The sequence below is a fragment of the Scyliorhinus canicula genome, chromosome 16 (genome assembly GCF_902713615.1).
Source record: "Scyliorhinus canicula chromosome 16, sScyCan1.1, whole genome shotgun sequence".
NCBI lineage: Eukaryota > Metazoa > Chordata > Chondrichthyes > Carcharhiniformes > Scyliorhinidae > Scyliorhinus > Scyliorhinus canicula.
This window is the reverse complement of record NC_052161.1, coordinates 137,189,802-137,216,646: the sequence shown is the minus strand read 5'-3', so window position 1 is coordinate 137,216,646 and position 26,845 is coordinate 137,189,802. Positions and strand designations below refer to the sequence as shown.

Here is a 26,845-nt window from a genome sequence, read left to right as displayed (position 1 = left end):
AGGCCACCGTGCTGCCCTCCAAAAAGCCATCTTGTAAGCATTCCATGAATTCCTTTTCTTTGGATCCACTGGCTACGTTATTTACCCAATCCACCTTTTGTACATTGACACTTTCTAATCTCTTACCATTTAAGAAATACTCTGGACATCTGTTCCGCCTACCTGTTCCGCCTACCAAAGTGGATGACCTTACATTTTTCCACATTATATTCCATCTGCCATGTTCTTACCCACTCACTAAATATGCCCAAATCTCTTTGAAGTTGCTTTGCATCTTCCTCACATAACACATTTCCACCTAGCTTTTAATAATAATAATAATAACAACAATCTTTATTAGTGTCACAAGTAGGCTTATATTAACACTGCACTGAAGTTATTGTGAAAATCCCCTAGTCTCTATACTCCGGCGCCTGTTTGGGTACACCGAGGGAGAATTCATAATGTCCAATTCACCTAACAGCACGTCTTTCGGGACTTGTGGGAGGAAACCGAAGCACCCGGAGGAAACCCACGCAGACACTGGGAGAACGTACAGACTCCGCACAGACAATGACCCAAGCCGAGAATCGAACCCGGGTCCCTGGCGCTGTGAAGCAATAGTGCTAACCACTGTGCTATCATACCGCCCATGCTTTGTCCATTCTCCATTATAAATTATCCTGACTTTGCCTGTAATGGACCCATATTTGCCTTGGCCAAACATTTCCTTTTTATGTAGCTAGAGAGGTTCGTACAATTAGTTTACATGTTTTTCTGCAAGCTCACATTCATATTCTCTTGTCCCTTTCTTTAATAAGTTCTTGGTCCCCTGCTGCATTCTAAAATCTTCCCAATTTTCAGGTTTATTACTACTTCTGGCAACTTTATAAGCCTTTTCTTTTAATCTTATCCAATCATTAACTTGCTTTGTTAGCCACAGTTGATTGGCTTTTCATGCCTTGAAGGAATGTGTAGCTGCTATAAAGACTATCCATTGCATATGTACCGTCATACCATTTAATGTATTTTCCAGTCCACCTCAGCTAATTTGCCCCTCATACCTTCATAATATTTTGTTCAAATTTACCACCCTGGTTTCAGATTGAACTACTTCACTTTCACACAATGTAAAATTCTATCATATTATGGTCATTCGTCCTGAAAAGTTATTTTACAAGATAATTAATTAGCCCTTTCCCTTTACATAACACTGGATCTATAATAGGCTGTTCTCCAGTCGGTTCCTCTGCTCTAAAAGACCATCCATACTCCAGGAACTTGTCCTCCACAGCATTGGTGATTAGGTTTACCCAGTCTATATGCAGATTGAAGTCACCCATGTATTACCTGTGTACATACTTCTCCAATCTCCTGATTATACCATGTCCCACACTGCAGCTACTCTTTGGTAGCCTGTAAACAACTCCTACCAATGTTTGCTGCCACTTGCTGTTTCTTAGCTCCACACAAACAAATTCCACATTTTATTCTTCCAGTCTGAGATCTTTCCTTAGTAATGTACTGATCTTGTCCCTTATCAGCACCACACCACCTCCTTTCCTTCTTAAATGTCAAATATCCTTAAATATTCAGTCCCCAGTCTTGGTCACCTTGTAGCCACGATTCCATAATGACAGTTAGATCATACCCATTATGAAACATCATTGTGACATGACAATGTTAGTTTGAATTTTCTCAGTTCGCAATAAATAGCTTGATGTAAAATATAACCAATATAATCGATGCATTCAAGAGGGCATTAGATGATTACTTGAATTGAAACCACTCGCAAGGTCGTGGCAAAAAGATAGGGGAATGACACAAAGCCACGATGCTTGTTTGGAGAGCTGGTGCAGACCTGATGGGCCAAATAGCTTCCTTCTGTGCTGTAACAATTCTGCATTAACAGAAACCATTTAAAGCATCCATACATGAACAGCCAGCAGAGACGTTACTAAGAGTCTCTGCTGCCTCCTCTTCACACAGTCCCTCAAAGTGATGTAAGGAAACAGAAATTAACTCCTAAAATTCACTGTGCACAGCCGATTCCTACAGGTGTAAACAGCTGGGCATAAAACAATGTACCAAAAAAAGTTATCTAAAAATGGTCCAAAATAGGCTTGGCCCAAGAATATAAACAAAGTATCTGCAATAAATGGTTCAGATTGTTAGCTTAATGCAGTCTTACGCAAGACTTAACATCTGTGCCCCAATAGAAAAGTTCACATTTCCTGCAAGAGCAATTCAATGCAGGGGATGCTGCGTGTAGGTAGGAATGCGGAATTAGGACTAGACAGGTTAGCACATAACAAAATATGTTAGAAAAGTACAAGAACAATGATGCTAGAAAAACAGCAGCATCTGTAGGGAGAGAAAAGAGAGTTAACGTTTTGTGGCTGTTTAGCTCTTCATCAGAACCAAAGACAAAGGGAATGCACCGGATAAATTGTAGCTGTGACAGATTGCAACAAGCTGTAGCAACTTTAAGAATAAAAGATAGTTGGTCGTGTGTGTGTGTGGGGGGGTGTTTGCATTGAGACAGTAAGGGTATATGCAGAATATGCAAAACTTTTTAGCAATAGAGTCAAACTCTTTTTTTAAAAACACTAGGTTTCCTACTAAATCTAGCTAGTTGTGTGTTTGAAAAAGAGACTCTTTATCATTTCAAATTCTTTTTTTTTTAAACAGACAATTTTATAATCATTTCAAATTCTTATTATCAGCACCAACTCCCAGGTCAGAGAGCAAGGTAAATGCTGATGGAAGCCACTAAGCTTCCTTTCCCCAACCACCTTCCCATACAAGCACAAGCGAGCTTTAATCCATGGTCCAGGGAAATCCTCTTTCCCCATGGCCAGGAATTGATTTTCTGGTGCTTCCAACCAGGATTCCAGGTTCGATTCCCGGCTTGGGTCGCTGTCTGTGCAGAGTCTGCACGTTCTCCCAGTGTCTGCGTGTGTTTCTTCCGGGTGCTCCAGTTTCCTCCCACAAGTCCCGAAAGACATAATGTTAGGTAATTTGGACATTTTGAATTCTCCCTCCATGTAGCCGAATAGGCTCCGAAATGTGGTGACTAGGGGTTTTTCACGGTAACTTCATTGCAGTGTTAATGTAAACCTACTTGTGACAATAAAAATTATAACTTTTTCAAAAATTACTCTACTGAATTCACTATTCATAATGTAATTTCCTCTGCACTGGGGAGATCAAATGTGCATTGGATGCTCACTTTGCTGAACATCTACGATTAGTCCACAAACGTGACCCAGAGTTTTGATTTCTTGCCATTTAATTCTTTATTCCCCCTTTGGTCTCTCTATCCTCCATCTCCAAAACTGTTCCAAGAAATAGAAACAGAAAATATTGGAAATACTCAAGAGTTAACATTTCAGGTTGGCAATCTTTCATCGGAACAACATTTTCCAGATCTGTCCGTCATTCCATGAACACCTGACCATTTGAACAATGTTACCTTTAAATTACATGGGTGCACAGTGTGCAGCACTCTGGAACATACCACACAAAGAACAAACAGGTCTCACACAACTAATGATCCTTCAAGATGCACGGCAATCTTAAAGGAGCTGTGCACTGCAACAAGGAGGCCATGTACTGCAAAGAGGAATTCGAGGAAACAATGCTGATAATTTGTTTACATTGCAGATATCCAGCATCTGCTGGATTCTCCCTTGCTATTATTGTTCCACTGAAGCTCTTAGCACAAGGTAAAGAAACAACACCATGGGCGTGTTTGAACTGGACAAGTGCTAAGTTCTGTAGCGAGCGAGGTTTCCTGCAAGCTCCTTGACGGCCATGTTGGCAGGTTCCTGACCGTTATCGAACAGCACTTGGGAAATTATCCTTCACGAGTTCCTCGGTGGAAACAGATGTCTCGTCAATTTTCCTGGGAACTCTCTTCCCGAACATATTCCAGACAACACACAGCCATGCCCCACGGAGAACAGCACCACACTTCGGGGATGCCGACCTGACCATGCTGCTGGACACCATGGACACAAGTCAGAACATCCTGTTCCCCCGAGGGAGGCGGAGGGTCAGTCACAGAGTCGCCAATGATGACCCACTCTGCATATCAGCCCCCGACACAGCAGGAGCCTCTGGACCCCAGACCACTAACGGGAGCATTAGACTGCAGCAGCCGTAATTGCGCGTTGTGGGTGTGCACAATGCATGGGCGCACAATGCATGGGCGGGGGTTGCTCCCCCTCCCAACCCAGGGGCCAGTGTCGCCCTGCCCCGTTTCCCCATCCCAAGCACTGGGGCAGCAGCTTTGTTGCCCCGAGCCACATGCCCGAAAACAGAGATGGCTACCCACCTCCTCCGTTCCCCTCAGCAGCCACTGTACTAGCTTCTCGTTTTTCAAAAGGAGCACTACTCGCGTGACCAGTTTGATCTCAGGACGCCGTTCAATATAGAACATAGAACAGTACAGCACAGAACAGGCCCTTCAGCCCTCAATGTTGTGCCGAGCCATGATCACCCTACTCAAACCCACGTATCCACCCTATACCCGTAACCCAACAACCCCCCCCCCTTAACCTTACTTTTTTATTAGGACACTACGGGCAATTTAGCATGGCCAATCCACCTAACCCGTACATCTTTCGACGGTGGGAGGAAACCGGAGCACCCGGAGGAAACCCACGCACACAGGGGGAGGACGTGCAGACTCCACACAGACAGTGACCCAGCCGGGAATCGAACCTGGGACCCTGGAGCTGTGAAGCATTTATGCTAACCACCATGCTACCCTGCTGCCCTTGGCGACCATCTCGTTAATGGGATGGTGGTGATGTGACCATCAATTCACTCGGAACACGATTGGAAGTAAACTGCGGTTTTAATAGTCTTACAACTGAGCCTGCCTGCGACCAGAAGAACTGAGGGCAGGCTCACACGGCTGCAGTACTTTATACTTCCGGTAGTGGGAGAGGCCATGGGCGGAGCCACGGGTGGAGCCCTGTACAAGTTTCTCATCTCCCCCTATGGGCAGAGCCGCACAACGGCTCACAGACAGAGCCCACAAGGACACAATACCATACAGTGTGAATTACATTCACCGCCTGTAAAAAAAAAAATCCAGTCCGGCGGGGGTGACGGGTCTACAGGTTGAGCCGGTCCGGTGGACAAATCGTCCTTTGGGATCGGCGGAGCACCAGGGTTGCAGCCTCTTCGGGTGGCTGGGTGGTGACGGTCGGTGTGGGTATGAGGGTGGACTCCGGGGGCGTTTCGGTCCGAGCTTTGTTCCTGACCGGTGCGACGGGCGAAGGGGGGGGGCGCAGGAAACCTATAGGCGCGTGGCCGCAGGGCGTGGGGGGTCGGGTGGGGTGTAGTGTGAGGGGTACCTCAGCGGTGGTGGTGGTAGTGGTGGATCCTGCAGGCGCCAGGTCCCGGAGGAAAACTGAGTCCTGACAGCCGTCGGGGTATTCAATAAAGGCGTAGCATGGGTTTGAATGTAGCAGTAGTACCCTCTCTACTAGTAGGTCCGTTTTGCGTGTTCGGACGTGTTTCCGGAGGAGAACCGGGCCCGGTGTCCTCAACCAAGAGAGCGAAGCCCTCGTGGTAGTGCCCCTAGGGAAAACAAATAATCGTTTGTGAGGGGTCTGGTTGGTGGCGGTGCACAGGAGGGACCCAATTGCATGGAGCGCGTCGGGGAGGACTGCCTGCCAGTGGGAGGTCGGGAGATTCCTGGACCGGAGGGTCAGTAGGACGGTCTTCCAGACCGTCGCGTTCTCCCTCTCCACCTGCCCGTTCCCCCTGGGGTTGTAGCTGGTAGTCCTGCTCGAGGCGATGCCCTTGTCGAGCAGGTACTGACGCAGCTAGTCGCTCATGAAGGACGAACCCCTGTCGTTGTGCAAGTAGCTGGTGAAACCGAACAGGGTGAAGACACTGTGCAGAGCTCTGATGACTGTGTGGGAGGTCATATTGGGGCATGGGATAGCAAAGGGGAAGCGGGAGAATTCGTCTATGACGTTGAGGAAGTACACATTTCGATTGGTCGAGGGGAGAGGCCGTTTGAAATCGATGCTCAGGCGTTCAAAGGGCCGGGATGCCTTTACCAGGTGGGCCTTGTCTGGTCTATAGAAGTGCGGTTTGCACTCCGCGCAGATCGGGCAATCCCTGGTGATGGCTTTTACCTCCTCGGTAGAGAAAGGCAGATTTTGGGCTTTGACGTAGTGGGCGAGCTGGGTGACCCCCGGGTGGCAGAGGTCGTTGTGGATAGCCTTCAGGCGGTCGTCTTGCGCGCTGGCGCATGTGCTGCGGAACAGGGCATCTGGGGGCTTGTTGAGCTTCCCTGGTCGATATATGATGTCATAATTATAGGTGGAGAGTTCGATCCTCCACCGCAAGATTTTACCGTTTTTTCTTTTGCCCCTTTGCGAGTTGTCGAACATGAAGGCAACCGATCTTTGGTCGGTGATGAGGTAAACCTCCTACCTGCGAGGTAGTGCCTCCAGTGCCGTACGGCTTCCACAATGGCTTGAGTTTCTTTTTCGACTGAGGAGTGTCGAAGTTCCGAAGCTGAGGGGGTCCGGGTGAAGAAGGCTACTGGTCTCCCTGCCTGGTTCAGAGTGGTGGCGAGAGCGACCTCTGAGGCGTCGCTCTCCACCTGAAAAGGGGATGGATTCATCCACCGCCCGCATGGCAGCTTTGGCGATGTCCTCCTCGATGCAGTTGAAGGCCTGGCGGGCCTCAGCTGACAGTGGGAAGAGTGTGGTCTTAAATAGTGGACGGGCTTTGTCCGCATACTGGGGGACCCACTGGGCGTAGTAAAAGAAGAATCCCAGGCACCTCGAGGGTCCTGGGACAATGAGGGAGAGGGAGAAAAGGCCCTGCGACAATGAGGGAGAGGGAGTTGTAAGTGGGGGTCCGGGTTGGGGCCCAGGACTCCGTTTTCCATGACATAGCCGAGGATGGCTAGTCTGGTAGTGCGGAAAATGCATTTCTCCTTATTGTAGGGGAGATTGAGTTTCTAGGCGGTTTGGAGAAATCGGTGGAGGTTGGCGTTGTGGTCCTGCTGGTCATGGCCGCAGATGGTGACATTGTCCAAGTACGAAAACGTGGCCCGCAGCCCGTACTGGTCCACCATTCGGTCCATTGCTCGTTGGAATACCGAGATCCCATTCGTGACACCAAAAGGAACCCGGAGGAAATGGAAGAGGCGGCCATCTGCCTCGAACGCCGTGTAGTGGCGGTCCCCCAGGCGGATTGGGAGCTGGTGGTATGCAGACTTCAGATCCACCGTGGAGAATATGCGGTACTGGGCGATCTGGTTGACCATGTCTGCAATTCTGGGGAGGGGATACGCATCGAGGTGCGTGAACCGGTTAATGGTTTGGCTATAATCAACCACCATCTGGAACTTTTCCCCAGTCTTGACGACCACCACCTGAGCTCTCTAGGGGCTGTTACTGGCCTCTATGACTCCCTCACGTAGGAGCCGCTGGACTTCGGTTTTGATGAGTACTCTATCCTAGAGGCTGTACCGCCTGCTGCGAGTGGCTACTGGTTTACAGTTAGCCGTTAGGTTAGTGAAGAGTGGACTTCCGGTTGCGGCTATGACTAGCTAAGCCGCACATTTGGAAGCTCCTGCAACAAAGGTGTTTTTGGGCCAATTGGAGGGCCCCAACGGCGCTGAAAAAACGAATCCCGGTGGGGGAAGGTCCCCTGAGGAGAACTAGACCGATTTTATGGTCGGTACCCGGAGCGGAGCGGCAAGAAAAACGGCAGCAGCTCCCCAAAAAAGCGGGGGAAGAAAATCAAAATGGCGGCCGGCGGTGCACCGGAGGAGTGGAAGAAATGGGCGGAGGAGCAGCAGGCCGCTCTCCTCCGTTTTTTCACGGAGATGAAAGTGGAACTCTTAGAGTCCATGAACGCGACGGCCACCAGGTTGGTGGGAGCCCAGGCGATCCAAGAGGCGTCGATTAAAGATCTGCAGCAGGAGATGGCCGCGAGGGAGGAGGAGGCCACAGTCATCGGGGCAAAGGTGGAGGCGCACGAGGCACTCCACACGAAGTGGCAGAGCCGCTTCGAGGAGCTGGACACTCGGATGAGGAGGAAAAATTTGAGGATCCTGGGCCTGGAAGAAGGCCTGGAGGGGTCGGATCTCCCGGGATATGTGGCGGAGATGTTGAGCTCCCTGATGGGGGAAGGGGCCGGTCCGGCGCCCCTGGAATTGGAAGAGGCATACCGGGTCATGGCCAGGAGGCCTAGGGCAAACGAGCCCCCGAGGGCGGTGCTGGTGCGGTTCCAGCGGCTAAGTGATCGAGAGAAAGTCCTGAGGTGGGCTAAAAGGGAGAAAAGCAGCAAGTGGCAGAACTCGACGGTAAGGGTGTACCAGGACTGGAGTGCGGAGGTGGCAAAGCGGCGGGCCCGGTACAACCGGACAAAGGCGGTGCTACACGCGAAAAAGATCAAATTTGGAATGTTGCAACCGGCGCGCTTGTGGGTCACCTACAAGGACCAACATCATTATTTCGAGTCCCCAGAGGAGGCCTGGACCTTTGTACAGGAGGAAAAGTTGGACACGAACTAAAACCTGGGAGCACCGGCGGTCGTAGCCGCCGGGGGACTCTTGATTGTGCAAGTGGCCCTTTTCTTTTTCAGGCCAGGTCGGAACTGGGTAACAGTTTCGTGGAGTGTTTGGGGTGTTTTTTCTCGAACGGTTGACTTTTCTGAATATTTTGAAGGTTTCGAGTGGTTGGGTGTTTCTGTATATTTGTACTGTTGAAATCTCTATTGTGGGTCGTTGGCTTCTTATGGGGTGTTTTTTCCCGTTTCCAATTTCCCTTAGTTATTTACCCCTCCTACCCTTTTTCTTTGGGTGCTTGGGGGGGTTTTTTGGTTCTTTTTTTTCTTTTCGGGTTATGGTTATCTGCGGTTATTTATACTGTTTGATGGAGGGTGATGGTTGGGCACGCGGTTAGTTGATAGTTAGTTAATTATTTTGTTATTTAAGTATGTAGTTAAGTATTTATGTATTTAGTTGCCATTGGGTATTTGTATTTATAGCGTTAAGTTGGGGAGACGGGACGGGGGGGAGCGGGTTGATTATGCGGGTCTTTCTCGGGGGTTTTAAGGGGATCTTTCACGGGCGCAGATGGGGTGAACCGGGAGGAGTCGGAATGTGGCAGGAGCAGCCGGGTCAGCGGAGACCAGCTGACTCTCGGGAGTACGATGTGGGGTACATCGCGGCTAGGAGGGGTCCTAGCCAGGGGGGGGGGGGGGGGGGAAGGGGAGGGGACTGGGGGGGGACACCGGGTTGCTGCTAGAAAGACCAGGGACGAGAAGGGGAGAGCCGGGGGGGGTGGGGGGGGGGGGGGCCATCGCTATGGGAAGCGGGTCAGAAAAGAAGGGATGACCCGGGGCGAGCAAGGGACAAGACATGGCTAATCGACAGGGAGTAGGGACGGGTCGCTCTGCGACCCGATTGATCACGTGGAACGTAAGGGGGCTGAATGGGCCGGTCAAAAGATCAAGGGTCTTCTCACACCTGAAGGGACTGAAGGCTGATGTAGCAATGCTGCAGGAGACTCATTTGAGGGTAGCAGATCAGGTCCGCCTGAGAAGGGGGTGGGTGGGACAGGTGTTCCACTCAGGCTTGGATATCAAGAACCGGGGGGTGGCGATTTTGGTGGGAAAGAGAGTGTCGTTTGTGGCGGCAGAGGTGGTGGCAGACAAGGAGGGCAGGTACGTGATGGTGAGGGGTAGGCTGCAGGGAGAGAGTGTGGTACTGGTAAATGTGTATGCCCCGAACTGGGACGACGCGGGTTTTATGAGGCGCCTGCTGGGCCTCATCCCGGGACTGGAGGCAGGGGGCCTGATCATGGGAGGGGACTTTAATACGGTGTTAGACCCTGGGCTGGATAGATCGAGTTCCAGGACGAATAGGAGGCCGGCAGCGGCAGAGGTGTTAAGGGGGTTCATGGAGCAGATGGGAGGGGTAGACCCATGGAGATTTGGTAGGCCTAGGGCGAGGGAGTATTCTTTTTTCTCCCACGTCCACAGAGTGTACTCTAGGATCGATTTTTTCGTATTGAACAGGGGGCTGATACCGAGAGTGCAGGACACGGAGTACTCGGCCATTGCGATATCGGACCATGCACCACATTGGGTGGACGTGGACATGGGGGAGGCGCGGGACCAACGCCCGTTGTGGCGCCTGGATGTAGGGCTGTTGGCGGACGAAGAGGTGTGCAGAAGGGTGAGAACGGGCATTGAGAACTATCTGGGTACGAATGACACAGGTGAGGTGCAGGTGGGGACGGTCTGGGAGGCCTTGAAAGCAGTGATTAGAGGAGAGCTGATCTCCATAAGGGCACACAGAGAGAGGAAGGAGAGGCAGGAAAGGGAGAGGCTGGTGGGGGAGCTCCTAGAAGTAGATAGGAAATATGCGGCGGCGCCAGAGGAGGGGCTATTAAGGGAGCGGCGTAGCTTGCAGGCCAGGTTCGACCTACTGACCACTAGGAAGGCGGAAATGCAGTGGAGAAGGGCGCAGGGTGCGGCGTATGAGTACGGGGAAAAGGCGAGCAGGATGCTGGCACACCAGCTTCGTAAGCGAGATGCAGCCAGAGAGATTGGGGGAGTGAGAGAGAGGGGTGGGGATGTAGTGCAGAAGGGGCAAGAGGTGAATAGGGTCTTTAGGGACTTCTATAGGGAATTGTATAGGTCTGAACCGCCGAAGAGGAGAGGGGGAATGAAGAACTTTCTCGACAAATTGGGGTTCCCAAAGGTACAGGAGGAGCTGGTGGAAGGGTTGGGGGCGCCGATAGAGCTGCAGGAGCTAATTAAAGGGATAGGCCAGATGCAGGCGGGGAAGGCGCCGGGGCCGGATGGGTTCCCGGTGGAGTTTTACAGGAAATTTGTGGACTTGGTGGGTCCAGTGCTGGTGCGAGCCTTCAATGAGGCGCGCGAGGGGGGGGTTCTGCCTCCAACAATGTCGCAGGCCCTGATCTCCTTGATTTTGAAGCGGGACAAGGACCCGGTCCAGTGCGGGTCCTACAGGCCTATCTCCCTCTTAAATGTAGATGCCAAGCTGTTAGCAAAGGTCCTGGCAACCAGGATAGAGGACTGTGTGCCAGGGGTAGTCCATGAAGACCAGACGGGGTTCGTGAAGGGACGCCAACTTAACACAAATGTTCGGAGATTGTTAAATGTGATTATGATGCCAGCAGTGGAAGGGGAGGCGGAGATAGTGGTAGCGCTGGACGCGGAGAAGGCATTTGACAGGGTGGAGTGGGAATACTTGTGGGAGACGTTGGAAAGGTTTGGGTTTGGGGAGGGATTTATCAAGTGGGTAAAACTGCTCTATTCAGCTCCGATGGCAAGTGTGGTAACAAACGGGAGGAGGTCAGAATATTTTGGGCTCCATCGAGGTACCAGGCAGGGATGTCCCCTATCTCCCTTACTCTTTGCATTAGCGATTGAGCCGTTGGCGATGGCACTGAGGGGTTCAGGGGGGTGGAGAGGACTGACAAGGGGAGGGGAGGAACATCGGGTCTCGCTCTATGCGGATGATTTGTTGTTGTATGTGGCAGACCCGGAGGGGGGAATGCCGGAGGTAATGGGGATACTAGCGGAGTTCGGGGACTTTTCGGGATATAAATTAAATCTGGGGAAAAGTGAGGTCTTTGTAATACACCCGGGAGACCAAGGGGAGGGAATTGGGAGGCTCCCCTTCAAAAGAGCAGTTAAAAGTTTTAGGTATTTGGGGGTGCAGGTGGCAAAGAACTGGGGGACCCTACACAAGTTGAACTTTTCCAGACTGGTGGAGCAGATGGAGGAGGAGTTTAAGAGGTGGGACATGGTGCCGCTGTCGCTAGCAGGGAGGGTGCAGTCAGTTAAAATGACGGTCCTCCCGAGGTTCTTGTTTTTGTTCCAGTGTCTGCCCATCTTCCTCCCCAGGGCCTTTTTCAAGAAGGTAACGAGTAGTATCATGGGGTATGTGTGGGCACATGGCACCCCGAGAGTTAGAAGGGTCTTTTTGGAGCGGAGTAGGGATAGTGGAGGGCTGGCGTTACCCAACCTTTCAGGATATTACTGGGCGGCAAATACATCGATGGTACGAAAGTGGATGATGGAAGGGGAGGGGGCAGCCTGGAAGCGCATGGAGAGGGCGTCCTGCGGCAACATAAGCTTAGGGGCACTGGTAACGGCACCATGGCCGCTCCCTCCCACGAGGTATACCACGAGCCCGGTGGTGGCGGCCACCCTCAAGATCTGGGGGCAGTGGAGGCGACACAGGGGGGAAGTGGGAGGTCTGATAGGGGCACCACTAAGAGGGAACCACAGATTTGCGCCGGGAAACACAGGAGGGGGATTCCAGAGCTGGCAGAGGGCGGGTATTAGACAACTGAGGGACTTGTTTATAGAGGGGAGGTTTGCGAGCCTGGGAGAGCTGGAGGAGAAATTTGGGCTCCCCCCGGGGAACACGTTCAGGTACCTCCAAGTGAAGGCATTTGCCAGACGACAGGTAGCGGGGTTCCCCGCGCTCCCCGACAGGGGGGTGAGTGATAGGGTGCTATCAGGGGTCTGGGTCGGGGAGGGGAAGATCTCGGACATCTATAAGATTATGCAGGAGGTGGAGGAGGTACCAGTAGAGGAGCTGAAAGATAAGTGGGAGTTAGAGCTGGGGGAACAGATAGAGGACGGGACATGGGCAGACGCCCTGGAGAGGGTTAACTCGTCGTCGTCATGTGCGCGACTAAGTCTCATTCAATTTAAGGTACTGCATAGAGCCCACATGACGGGGACAAGGATGAGTCGGTTTTTTCGGGGGTGAAGACAGGTGTATTAGATGTTCGGGAAGCCCTGCGAACCATGCACATATGTTTTGGGCATGTCCGGCACTGGAGGAGTTCTGGAAGGGGGGTGGCAGGGACGGTGTCGAGAGTGGTGGGGTCCAGGGTCAAGCCAGGATGGGGACTTGCGATCTTCGGGGTTGGGGTGGAACCGGGGGTACAGGAGGCGAGGGAGGCTGGAATATTAGCCTTTGCGTCCTTGGTGGCTCGGAGGAGGATCCTGATTCAGTGGAGGGACGAAAGGCCTCCGAGTGTTAACACCTGGTTAAACGACATGGCAAACTTTATCCAATTGGAAAGGATCAAATTCGCCCTGAGAGGGTCGGTGCAGGGGTTTTCCAGGCGATGGCAACCCTTCCTAGACCTCTTGGATCAGAGATAGAAACTGAGGCCATGACAGCAGCAACCCGGGAGGGGAGGGGAGGGCGGGAGGGGGGGAGGGGGGGGGGGGGGGAGGGGGGAAAACGACGAAGGAAGTACGGTAGCGGCGGTGGCACGGGCAAGGCCTGCCCGAGGACGCTGCTAGAAATGATAAGTTGGTCTGACTGTCGGTTCGCCGGCGGGGGGGGGGGGGGGGGGATGCGCGGGTAGGGGGGGGGGGGGGGGGATTCTTTTTCTCTTTCTTGTTAAGTAGGGGGGTTTGACTTTGTGTTGTTATAATTTAAATGTAAATGTAGGGGGGGTTAAAATGTTTGTATTTTGAAAAATTCAATAAAAATTATTTAAAAAAAAGGTTAGTGAAGAGTGGAGGGGGGTCGATTTTTAGAGTCGCTAAGCTGCATATAGTGAGTGGCGGTGGGGGCCGAAGCTGAGTGTGAGGCTCTTGAGGTTGCATTGGAAATCGAGCCCGAGTAAGAGTGGGGCGCAGATGTCGGTGAGTACGTACAGCTGGAAATTAGAGTAGCTGGCGCCCTGAATCGTTAGGGTCGCGACGGTGCGCCCTTGTATTTGGACCGAGTGCGAGCCCGAGGCGAGGGAGATAGTTTGCTGTGCAGGGAAGATAGGGAGCGAACAGCGTCTTACCAGGTCAGGATGTACGAAGATCTCGGTGCTCCCGGAGTCGAACAGGCACGGTGTCTTGTATCCGTTGATTTGAACGAACATCATCGAGCTCTGGAGGTACTTCGGACGCGACTGGTCCAACGTGACTGCGTTGAGTTGCGGGTAGTCGGCAGCTCGATCAGCAGTGCTGGAGTGGCCCTGTGATGACTGTCCGCGGAGGTCGTAGTCGTCGAGGGGAGCATTGGGTGATAGCCAAGATGGCGGCCCCCGTTGATCACACGTGGCGGGTGATAAGATGATGGCGGCCCCAAAGACTCGCACCTGGCCGGCCGCGTGGGGGAGGATTGCCAAGATGGCGGTCCCCATGAGTCGCACATGTCGGGCGGAGGCGGAGTCGGCAGACACGCTGCAACGTTGCGGGGCCTGCGAATTGGGGGAGCCATTGTTCTGGACTGCGGGGGAGTTAGAAGGTTTCGATTTCGCCAGGCATACTCTGGCATAATGTCCTTTTCGACCGCAGCTGCTGCAGGTCGCGTTGCGGGCGGGGCAGTGCTGCCGTGGGTGTTGGGGCTGGCCACACAAATGGCACGCTGGCGCTCCATAGTGAGCGGGTGGCCGCGCGGCACAGGCCTGGGGCAGTCGCTGGTCGGGGGTCCACGATGGGGTCGCTTTATCTGCGGGGAATGAGTTTAGACTTCAGAACGCGACCGCCATAGTAGTTGCTAGCTCTACCGTGTCCTCAAAGTTCTGGGCCCCTTTCTCAAGTAGTCGCTAGCGCACATAGTTAGACCGGAGCCCCGCAACGTACACATCACGGACAGCGAGTTCCATATGCTGGGAGGCCGTTACAGCCTGAAAGTTGCAGTCCCGAGCAAGGGCTTTTAAGTCGCGCAGGAAGTCCTCTAGCGACTCTGCGGGGCACTAGCGGCGGGTAGTGAAAATGTGCCGAGCGTAGACCTTGTTTACCGGCCGCACGTACAATTGGTCGAGCATAGCAAGGGCCTCAGTATAGGAGTCGGTACAATTGAGTTGCGTAGAGATGCGATGGCTCACCCGTACGTGCAGTAGGCTGAGTTTCTGCTCCTCTGTAGTCTCGGAGGTGATCGATTCAGCCAGGTAGGCCTTGAAACACCGAAGCCAGCGTAGGAAGACTTCCTTCGCCTCTGCAGCCTGCGGGTCGAGCTCTAGTCGATCAGGTTGGAGGGCTGATTCCATAGTAGTTTTCTTCAAGTTTTCTAAGACTATTAAATTGATGTGACCATCAATTCACTTGGAACACGATTGGAAGTAAACTGTGGTTTTAATAGTCTTACAACTGAGCCTGCCTGCGACCAGAAGAACTGAAGGCAGGCTCACATGGCTGAAGCACTTTATACTTCCGGTAGTGGGAGGGGCCATGGGTGGAGCCAAGGGTGGAGCCCTGTACAAGCTCCTCATCTCCCCCTATGGGCAGAGCCACGCAACGGCTCACAGACAGAGCCCACAAGGACTCAATACCACACAATACAATATAGTATGAATTACATTCACCACAGGTGGTATGGGTCTTAAGTGGTCATTAGTGAGTGCTCGCCACGCCAAGGCGAGTGCTGGAATCCACCAATGGCACCAAGCCGGTTCGATTGCAAACCGCTTGCCGCCTGGTGAGGTTCCCAATTTTGGTTGTTCCTGTGATCTACCTACCTTGCACGGATTCTTGCCAGGTGAGGCGAGGCTGTTCAATCGTGCCCGTATCTCTGATTAGTCTCTTTACAGATCTTCTGTCTTAAATACATTTAGTGTTCTCTTACATTGTCAATTGATAGTGAATTCACCAAAAACATTTTCAGAAGTACAGAGGGGGAAGCTGTAGAATTTAAGCTGTTGAGCATACATTGCAGCACCGGAAAGGTTATCTTTTCCAAGTGTGGTCAGGCTGCTAGTGCCACATAACAGGACTATCACTCTTTCACTTACATCTAGGCAATTAATGACAATATCTCTGCTCTGGTTTTCAACGACTATTGCACAAACCATTTGTTGCCAAATACTGGGGTTACTTTGCAAAATAAATTTTTCAATCATAGAATCTACAGTGCAGAAGGAAGCCTTTCAGCCCATCGAGTCTGCACCAACCATTGGAAAGACACCCACCTTAAGCCCACACCTCCACCCTATCCCCATAACCCAGTAACCCCACCTAACCTTTTTGGACAGCAAGGGCAAGTTAGCATGGCCAATCCACCTAACCTGCACATCTTTGGACTGAAATCCAGCAGTGACACATGGTGAGCTACTATTTTGATCAGATTAATCCTTAGTTTAAGTGGACGAGTTGCTATATAATAGTCCGTTTCATATTTGTAGTTTCTCGTCTATCTAGAGACGGAAATTCTGAAACCAATTCACCATAAAAGTGGCAATGTTACTACTTGACTGCATCACCTAATAAAGGAGTTGGTGAGAATGAAAAAGGAGCCCTTGAAAAATCAAAAAGTATCCTCGAGACATCTCAAACAGGGGCCTCTGAAAAATAAAATCATTTTGACCCCCTCCACAACACATCACCTCTCTCTGCATTCATTGAACAGGATATTGGGGCAGCACAGTGATTAGCAGCGCTAGGGACCTGGGTTTAATTCTGGCCTTGGGTGACTGCCTGTGAGGAGTTTTTACCTTCTCCCAGTGTCTGCGTGGGTTTCCTCCAGGTGCTCTGGTTTCCTCCCACAGTCCATAGATATGCTGGTTAAGTGGAGTGGTTATGCTAAGTTGCCAGTGTCCAGTGATATGCAGGTGAGGTGTGGTTATGGGCATAGGACGGGGTGGTGTGCTGTTTCGAAGGATTGGTGCAGACTTGATGAACAAATGGCCTCCTTCTACACTGTAGGGATTCTGTGACTCTACTCTATGATAGTCCACATTTTTGAAAAATCCAACTCTAGTTTGTACATTAATAGCATCCCATGATTTGATGACGAAACCACACAAAACATCAAGCCAAACAAGAGCACATATTTCCAGTCTATCAACCATCCACCGACTCAATTCAGCGTAAACATCATCCTTGAACAGATTGTTGAGGCACGCAACCAAAACTTGAACTACAGATATTAGACCCCCAAAATATTGGTGTAGTTATTCAGAGGCCTTCTTGACCTCTTCAGTTGTTTGGAATCTATACCTGCCTCACACTAGTAGGCTGCATTCTTTGTATTGGCAACCGGGACAGCTATAAGAACATGGGAAATAGGAAATGGGCCATTTATTTCTATCAAGCCACCTCTGCCATTCAAACAGATCATGGCTGATCACCTACCTCATACAATTTTTCCCATTATCCTCATGTCCCTTGATGTAACATCGACAAAATAGCTGAATGCCAGAGGGGAGGTGAGAGTGACTGCCCTTGCATTTGACCGAGTATGGCTTAAAGGAGCCTTAGCAAAACTGGAGTTAATGGGAATCAGGGGAAAACTGTCTGCTAGTTGGCGTCATACCTGGCACAAAGTAAGATAGCATGATTGGAGGTCAATCATCTCAACTCCTGGGCATCACTGCAGCAGTTCATCAGGGTAGTGTCCGAGGCACAACTATCTTCAGCTGCTTCATCAATGACCTCCCTTCCACCATAAGGACAGAAGTGGGCAAGTTCACAGATGACTGCACAATATTCAGCACCATCCTCAGATAATGAAACAGTCAATGACCAAATTCAGCAAGACCTGGACAATATCCAGGCTTGGGCTGCCATAGCAAGTTACATTTGTGCCACACAAGTGCCTGGCAATGACCATCTCCTACAAGAGAGGATCTAACCATCGTCCCTTGACATACAATGGCATTACCATTGCTGAATCCCCCCCACAACCAATATCCTGGGTTTCCTCTGGGTGCTCCGGTTTCCTCCCACAGTCCAAAGATGTGCAGGTTAAGTGGATTGGCTATGCTAAATTGCCCCTTAGTGTTCAAAATGTTAGGTGGGGTTGCGGGGATAGGGTGGAGGCGTGGGTTTAGGCAGTGTGTTCTTTCCAGGGGCTGGTGCAAACTGATGGGCCAAATGCCACCTTCTGCACTGCAAAATCTATGACTCTATGGGGGTTACTATTGATTAGAAACTGAACTGGACCATCCATAATAATACTATGGCTACCAGGGCAGCTCAAAGGCTAGGGATGATAGGATGAGTAACTCACCTTCTGACCCCCTAAAGCCTGCCCACCATCTACAAGGCACAAGTCAGGAGTGTAATGGAATACTCTCCACTTGCCTGAATGAGTCCAGCTCCAACAACACTCAAGCAAACGTGTTGCCACGATTTTTGTTTATTTTTCAATGCCTGCCGATTTTCCTGCCAAAGGCTTTTTTCAGAGAGACTGAGGGAAGGATTACGTCATTCATATGGGGAGGGAAGGTGGCCAGAGTTAGAAAGGTGCTACTACTGAGTCCACAAAAGATCAGCCATGACCTCATTGAATGGCGGAGCAGGCTCGAGGGGCCAGATGGCCTACTCCTGCTCCTAGTTCTTATGTTCTTACAGAGGGGAGGGCAGGCAGAGGGTTTGGGTCTTCTGAACCAGATGTATTACTACTGGGTAGCGAATGTGGAGGTGGTGCGGAGTTGGGTCAGAGGGGTTGATTCCCTGTGGGTCAGAATGGAGGAGAGTTTGTGCAGGGGGTCGGGATTGAAAGCAATAGCAACCACGCCACTCCCGATAGCCCCGGGGAAGTACTCGGAGTCCGGTAATAATAGCTGCATTGAGAATTTGGAGGCAGCTTCGCCAACACTTCGGGTTGGGGGCAGGGTCAGGGGAAATGTTTAGATACATGCAGGCTCGAGACTTTGCCAGAAAGGAGATACAGAACTTCCCGGAGGAGCCGGCCTCCACATTGCTGGAGGAGGTGCTGACGACAGGGGGACTGGAGGAGAGAGTAGTGTCAGTGGTTTACGGAGCTATTTTGGAAAGAAGGCACCATTGGAAGGGATCAAAGCAAAGTGGGAGGAAGAGCTGGGAGAGGATATGGAGGAGGGATTCTGATGTGAGGTGCTCTGGAGAGTGAATGCCTCCACCTCGTGCGCAAGGTTGGGGCTGATACAGCTGAAGGTGGTTCATATGTTTTGGTCCTATCCAAAGCTAGAGGATTACTGGAAGGAGGCTTTTAGGGTAATTTCTAAAGTGGTGCACATGAAACCGGGGGGGACTTGTTGGAATTCTTGACTCTTGAGAAGGTTAAGTTTGAACTGAGGGGAAGGATGGAGGGGTTCTACAATTCATGGGCATTATTCATCATGTACTTCATTAGTTGGTAGTTTGGGGGGGGGGGGGGGGGGGGGGGGTGTTGATGGTGACTATGGATGATTCCTGATTCCTTTTTGTTATTTGTTTATGTGCACATGCAGGCTACTGTTTGTGGCTTGGTGGGAGGATGGGATCATTGTTATTGATATGGGGATTGACATATTTGTTACTGATTATTGTTTATTGTTGGTGGATGTAAAGAGGAGAATAAAGAAACATTTTTTAAAAAAAACAACACTCACGCAGCTCCACACCATCCAGGACAAAGCAACCCCCTTTGATTTGCTTCCCCTTCCATAAACATTCAATCCCATCACCACCGACGAACAGTGGCAGCCATGTGTACCATCTACAAGATGCACTGCAGGACCTTACCATGGTTCCTTAGGCAGCACCTATCAAACTATCATCTAGAAGGACAAGAACAGCAGATACCTGGGACCTATCTCAAGTTCTACTGAATTATGGTCAGTCAATAGAATGCGGTCCCACTGAAACTTCCACCAAAGCACTTCTCGATGCATTTTAAGAATTCTGCCCTCTCTAAGCCTTTCACACCAGACTATCCCAGTTAATATTGGGGAAGTTGAAATCCCCTAATATTCTTACATTTCTCAGGGATTTGCCACATATCTGCCATTCTATCCCTCCTTATGGTATCTCTCAGGAACCCAGAAACGTGATTGCCCTTTTTTTTGTTTCTAAGTTCTACCCACATGGCCTCATTTGAGGAACCTTCTAAGATATCATCCCTCCTGCAATAATTGCCTCGATCGGTATTGAAACACCACCTCCTCACCCACAGTGCCCTGAATTTGACTCTGGCTGCACTCCCCAGAGGAACCGTCACTGCTACCATTTTCCAACACCGCCTGCTCTGTGGGGACATGTCTTAAACTCCCACGCCAAATATCCTTGATGTGGTTAGTCCATACTTGGATAACACATTATCTTTGTCCTCCCACCAACCAATTAATGGGCAATTTAGAGTGGCCACAATCCACCTACACTACACATCTTTGGGTTGTGGGGGTGAAACCCACGCAAACACGGGGAGAATGTGCAAACTCTACACGGACAGTGACCCAGAGTCAGGATCGAACCCAGGACCTCGGCACCGTGAGGCAGCAATGCTAACCACTGTGCCACCGTGCTGCCCCTAGACACAATCAATTGTTACAAGCGGGGAAGGCTAAATAATCATCCTTTGGAGTTGCATAGAATCAACTGCACAAGAAATGGTGGATGGGGTGAAGTTATAAAATTAGCCAGGTATTCTTAAACTTCAAACAAAGCAATACCTTCAAAATGTGGCTAAGATGCCCTTAGAGTCTTTGTGCAGGAAAATACATCAGCATTTTCCTCCTTTGAAGGTTGTTTAATTTCCTTAAAAACCATTAATCTGCCTTAATGAATAAATGCAGCATTGTTTATGTCAACCAACAGACTGGACGGAGCTCAACCATAAAAATACTTTATATAGGGCAGCACGGTAGCATAGTGGTTAGCACAATTGCTTCACAGCTCCAGGGTTCCAAGTTTGATTCACGGCTTGGGCCACTGTCTGTGCGGAGTCTGCGTGGGTTTCCTCTGGGTGCTCTGGTTTCCTCCCACAGTCCAAAGATGTGCAGGTTAGGTAGATTGGCCATGCTAAACTGCCCTTAGTGTTGGATGGGGTTACTGGGTTATGGGGATAGGGTGGAGGTGTGGGCTTGGGTAGGGTGCTCTTTCCAAGAGCCGGTGCAGACTTGGTGGGCCGAATGGCGTCCTTCTGCACTAAGTTCTATGATAGCATATTCACAATTTCAGGCTGTTCCCAAGTACTTTGCAGCCAACCAAGTATGTTTGCGTCACATTTGCACACAGAAAGCTCACAAACAGCAAAGAAATAGAAAAACAAAATACTGGAAATACTCAGGTCAGACCACATCCATCGAGAGTTAACTTTTCAGGTTAACGATCTTTTATCAGAAAGTGATAATCATAGAATCCCTACTGTGCAAAAAGCCATTTGGCCCATCGAATCTGCACCGGCCCCCTGAAAGAGCACCCTCGCTAGGGTCAGGCCCCTTCACCTGATCTCCATAACCAAGAAATCCCACCTAACCTTTTGGTCACTAAGAAGCAATTTAACATGGTCGATCCACCTAACCTGCACATCTTTGGACTGTGGGAGTAAACCCACCCAGACATGAGAGAACATGCAAACCATACAGTCACCCATGGTCAGAACTGAACCTGGGTCCCCGGTGCTGTGAGGCAGCAGTCCTAACCACTGTGCCATGATACCAAAGAATAACCCCCCTGATCTTCTTAAATATTGGCATGTTACTGTGCTCACAAACACCAAACAATTTGCTTCCAAAAGAGCTGCACAGAGTCAGAAACCGACTGTCTGAAAAGATATTACCAGTCACATGGAGAGGCTACATTGTAAATAGCAGCACCCTTGAGGCACTCAGCTACAAGTCAAGAAAAACAAGTCAGCAGAGAGGCGTATCCCCTCTATCTCCACAAAGAGGAATAAGTCAGAAAAATACAGTGAGTATACACCCATTTCCCATTATATTTTATAATATATACTTTCACAATAAAAGCAATGTAATTATAATTAAAATTAACACTGAGCTGATCACTCAGAACCCTGGGAATTGTACAAAGAAACTATGCAATTTGAAAGCAAAGTCAACAAGTTAGAGACACACTACGATGATCAGGTGAGTGACGCAGGATAAAACCATGGGTTTACAATCATATCCCACATTCTTTACAAATAAATCCCGACTGGATTAGTAATCACACTTGCGGCAGAAACTCAAAAGCAGCTTATTCTATTCTGGGAACCAGCTCACTGCTGGATTATTAAGGTTATGTCATCTAAGGTTGATTGTCGATTTTCGTAAAGATGCCAAGCCAGTAAAATGCACCAATTGAACAAATAAAACCAAAAACACAACCACCCTTGATGCCCAAGGTATCTCCCTGCCCCATGACCGCCACCAAACCACTACAGTTAACCAATTAGAAAACAGAGCTCCTGCAGGCCAGGAGTACCTTCTCCCATCTACAGTTACACAGTTACAATATGGTCCTGCCGATTAAGATCTGCGGGGGGGGGGGGGGTGGGGGGTTAAGGGGGGGGTTGGGGGGTTGAGGGAGGGGGGGTTGAGGGGGGGGGTTGAGGGGGGGGGGGGTTGAGGGGGGGGGGGTTGAGGGGGGGGGGGGTTGAGGGGGGGGGGTTGAGGGGGGGGGGGTTGAGGGGGGGGGGTTGAGGGGGGGGGGTTGAGGGGGGGGGGTTGAGGGGGGGGGGTTGAGGGGGGGGGGTTGAGGGGGGGGTTGAGGGGGGGGGGGGTTGAGGGGGGGGGGGGTTGAGGGGGGGGGGGGGGTTGAGGGGGGGGGGTTGAGGGGGGGGTTATGGGGGGGGGTTGAGGGGGGGGTTGGGGGGTTAAGGGAGGGGGGGTTGGGGGGTTAAGGGAGGGGGGGTTGGGGGGTTAAGGGAGGGGGGGGGTTGGGGGGTTAAGGGAGGGGGGGGTTGGGGGGTTAAGGGAGGGGGGGGTTGGGGGGTTAAGGGAGGGGGGGGGGTTGGGGGGGTTAAGGGAGGGGGGGGTTGGGGGGTTAAGGGAGGGGGGGGTTGGGGGTTAAGGGAGGGGGGGGTTGGGGGGTTACGGGAGGGGGGGGTTGGGGGGTTAAGGGAGGGGGGGGTTGGGGGGTTAAGGGAGGGGGGGGTTGGGGGGTTAAGGGAGGGGGGGGTTGGGGGGTTAAGGGAGGGGGGGGTTGGGGGGTTAAGGGAGGGGGGGGTTGGGGGGTTAAGGGAGGGGGGGGTTGGGGGGTTAAGGGAGGGGGGGGGGTTGGGGGGTTAAGGGGGGGGGGGGTTGGGGGGTTAAGGGAGGGGGGGGTTGGGGGGTTAAGGGAGGGGGGGGTTGGGGGGTTAAGGGAGGGGGGGGTTGGGGGGTTAAGGGAGGGGGGGGTTGGGGGGTTAAGGGAGGGGGGGGTTGGGGGGTTAAGGGAGGGGGGGGTTGGGGGGTTAAGGGAGGGGGGGGGTTGGGGGGTTAAGGGAGGGGGGGGTTGGGGGGTTAAGGGAGGGGGGGGGTTGGGGGGTTAAGGGAGGGGGGGGTTGGGGGGTTAAGGGAGGGGGGGGGTTGGGGGGTTAAGGGAGGGGGGGGTTGGGGGGTTAAGGGAGGGGGGGGTTGGGGGGTTAAGGGAGGGGGGGTTGGGGGGTTAAGGGAGGGGGGGGTTGGGGGGTTAAGGGAGGGGGGGTTGGGGGGTTAAGGGAGGGGGGGGGTTGGGGGGTAAGGGAGGGGGGGTTGGGGGGTTAAGGGAGGGGGGGGGGTTGGGGGTTAAGGGAGGGGGGGGTTGGGGGGTTAAGGGAGGGGGGGGTTGGGGGGTTAGGGAGGGGGGGGTTGGGGGGTTAAGGGAGGGGGGGGTTGGGGGGTTAAGGGAGGGGGGGGTTGGGGGGTTAAGGGAGGGGGGGGTTGGGGGGTTAAGGGAGGGGGGGTTGGGGGGTTAAGGGAGGGGGGGGTTGGGGGGTTAAGGGAGGGGGGGGGTTGGGGGGTTAAGGGAGGGGGGGGTTGGGGGGTTAAGGGGGGGGGGGTTGGGGGGTTAAGGAGGGGGGGGTTGGGGGGTTAAGGGGGGGGGGGTTGGGGGGTTAAGGGAGGGGGGGGGTTGGGGGGTTAAGGGAGGGGGGGGTTGGGGGTTAAGGGAGGGGGGGTTGGGGGGTAAGAGTGCGGGTTGGGGGGTAAGGGAGGGGGGTAAGGGAGGGGGGTAAGGGAGGGGGGTAAGGGAGGGGGGTAAGGGAGGGGGGGTAAGGGAGGGGGGGTAAGGGAGAGGGGGTAAGGGTGGGGGGGTAAGGGAGGGGGGGTAAGGGTGGGGGGGGTAAGGGAGGGGGGGTAAGGGTGGGGGGGGTAAGGGAGGGGGGGTAAGGGAGGGGGGGTAAGGGAGGGGGGGGTAAGGGAGGGGGGGTAAGGGTGGGAGGGGGGGTAAGGGTGGGGGGGGGAGGGGGGGTAAGGGTGGGGGGGGGGAGGGGGGGTAAGGGTGGGGGGGGGGAGGGGGGGTAAGGGTGGGGGGGGGAGGGGGGGTAAGGGTGGGGGGGGGGAGGGGGGGTAAGGGTGGGGGGGGGGAGGGGGGGTAAGGGTGGGGGGGGTAAGGGAGGGGGGGTAAGGAGGGGGGGTAAGGGAGGGGGGGTAAGGGTGGGGGGGGTAAGGGGGGGGTAAGGGTGGGGGGGGTAAGGGAGGGGGGTAAGGGTGGGGGGGGTAAGGGAGGGGGGTAAGGGAGGGGGGTAAGGGAGGGGGGTAAGGGAGGGGGGTAAGGGAGGGGGGTAAGGGAGGGGGTAAGGGAGGGGGTAAGGGAGGGGGGTAAGGGAGGGGGGTAAGGGAGGGGGGTAAGGGAGGGGGGTAAGGGAGGGGGGGGAGGGGGGTAAGGGAGGGGGGGGGAGGGGGGTAAGGGAGGGGGGGGGAGGGGGGTAAGGGAGGTGGGGAGGGGGGGAGGGGGGTAAGGGGGGGGGGGGGGGTAAGGGAGGGGGGGGAGGGGGGTAAGGGAGGGGGAAGGGGTGTTGGGGGTGGTGTGGGGGAAAGGAGGGGGGTGGGGGAAGGGAGGGGGTAGACATGCTGCTGCCTTCTGGAACATTCCGTCACATAGAACATCATCTGATCGGTAACCAGGGGCGACCGGGAGCGGCCTATCTGATTAATAATCCCCCCAGCCCGACCCCTGAGCTGATTTTTTCTTTTTAAATCCGCTTCATTGAACTCACCCTCCTGCGAAGAGGTGCAGGACTGTTTCTCTCTGGGCCATCTTCACAGTGACATTGTGAGGCACGCTCAGCTCAGCACCCTGCTCCTCTCCCAACTGACAGCAGCCCGGCAATGGTGGCGGGACCAGTGCGCAGGCGCGGCGGCCGACCTGTGACGTCACCGGAGGCGGGGCGGGGGCGGTGGCCCCGCGTCACTGCGGCCGCCTGCGTCACGGGTGGGCAGAGGGGGCGGGGCTGGTCAGCAGGGGAACTCAGCAGCCAGGGAACAGTGTGCAAAGTACAGCTGGAAAGTGAGCCAGAAAGAGGGAACAAAGTACTGGCGGAGGCTGGAAACCTGAAATAAGAAAATAAGTGACAATGGGTTTATTATCTGTAAAGGAAATACATGCAGGGTGGGGGGAATGGCACCAAGTGAGAGAGAGCCAGCACAGAAACAGTGCGGGCTGAAAGGTCTTCTGTCCTGTAACAATCCTGTGATTCTGTTGGAAATGCTCCACAGGTACTGAACTGTAGCACAGTGGTTAGCACTGCTTCACAGCGCCAGGGACCCGGGTTCGATTCCCGGCTTGGGTCAATGTCTGTGCGGAGTCTGCACGTTCTCCCCGTGTCTGCGTGGGTTTCCTCCGAGTGCTCCGGTTTCCTCCCACAAGTCCTGAAAGACGTGCTTGTTACGTGAGTTGGGCATTCTGAATTCTCCCTCAGTGAACGGGTGCTGGAGTGTGACAACTTGGGGATTTTCACAGTAACTTCATTGCAGTGTTAATGTCAGCTTACTTGTGACACTAATAATGATTTGTGGCTCAGTACTCAGTAAGTAGTATCCCTGCCTCTGAAGCAGAAGCTCACATTTAAAGCTCCATTCCTGGAATTGTTTGGGCCATAGAAAGAGCTTCCATGATGCGGCTCAACGGACTGATAATCAGCTGGCTGATCTTTCCAACAATTCCCTATTATCCACCAAAGATATGAAACAAACAAAAGGGAATACTTTTATAGGTAATTAAGTACTTAAGAAAGGTAGTCACTGTTGTACTGTAGGAAATGCAGCAGCCAAGTTTCACTCGGCCAGTTCCCACAAACACAATGGGCGGGATTCTCCAATAATGGGGCTATGTAGGGCAGCACGGTGGCGCAGTGGTTAGCATTGCTGCCTCACAGCGCCGAGGTCCCAGGTTCGATCCCGGCTCTGGGTCACTGTCCGTGTGGAGTTTGCACATTCTCCCCATGTTTGCGTGGGTTTCGCCCCCACAACCCAAAGATGTGCAGGGTAGGTGGATTGGCCATGCTAAATTGGCCTTTAATTGGAAAAATGAATTGGGTACTCTAAATTTAAAAAAAAATACATAATGGGGCTATGTCCCCATGCCCGCGAAAAAACGCGTGTGGATCAATCTGGACTTTTCTGGAGAAAGTCCAGGGTGATTCTGCGATTTTCAGGTGGCTAGCAGGGCCCCGGAGTGCTCCTCGCAGCTCCAGCTGCCGATACGGAGCCCTGCACTTCCGGTCGGGGCTCCGCGCATGTGCACGGCATGGCCAACCCACACCGTGGACTGGCACCGAAAACATAGGGCCCCCCACCCCCCAGATCGCTGCAGATCGGTGGCCCCTGATCGGTAGCCTGGCCATCCTGGAGGACCCCCCCCACATGAATGATCCCCGCTGCCCCACACCAGATCAGTCCGCAGCCAACACACCGAGTTCCCGATGGGTGGAACCAGGAGAGAATACGCCACCGGGAACTCGGCCAGCTGCACTCGGTGAATCGCAGCGGGGGCCTCTTTCAATGGTCCCTGACCGGCGCCGCGTCGACCGCCTGCGCCCGATTGTCAGCAATTCTCCGGGGACCGGAGAATCGCGGGAGCGGCGTCGGACCCAATCTGGGGCTTGCCGCTCATTCTCCGCCCAACCCGTCAATCGGGATTTCAGAACGGAGGCTCGGAGATTCCCGCCCAATATTTTAGTAACCCGATGATTTCTTTTTTTGTAACCACCTGGACTGCAGCAGTTCCAAGATGG

General features: G+C 52.8%; 1 protein-coding gene across 1 annotated transcript in view; it reads right to left on the bottom strand.

The window, feature by feature from the left end:
* The window catches only part of slc25a33 (solute carrier family 25 member 33), a 44,460-nt gene extending 19,495 nt beyond the window's left edge, over nt 1-24,965 (bottom strand). The window contains exon 1 of the mRNA XM_038822161.1: nt 24,830-24,965. Within this exon, the coding sequence (XP_038678089.1) occupies nt 24,830-24,870 (41 nt within the window). The 5' untranslated portion in view covers nt 24,871-24,965. The remainder of the gene's footprint in view (nt 1-24,829) is intronic.
* Nucleotides 24,966-26,845: the final 1,880 nt, after the last annotated feature.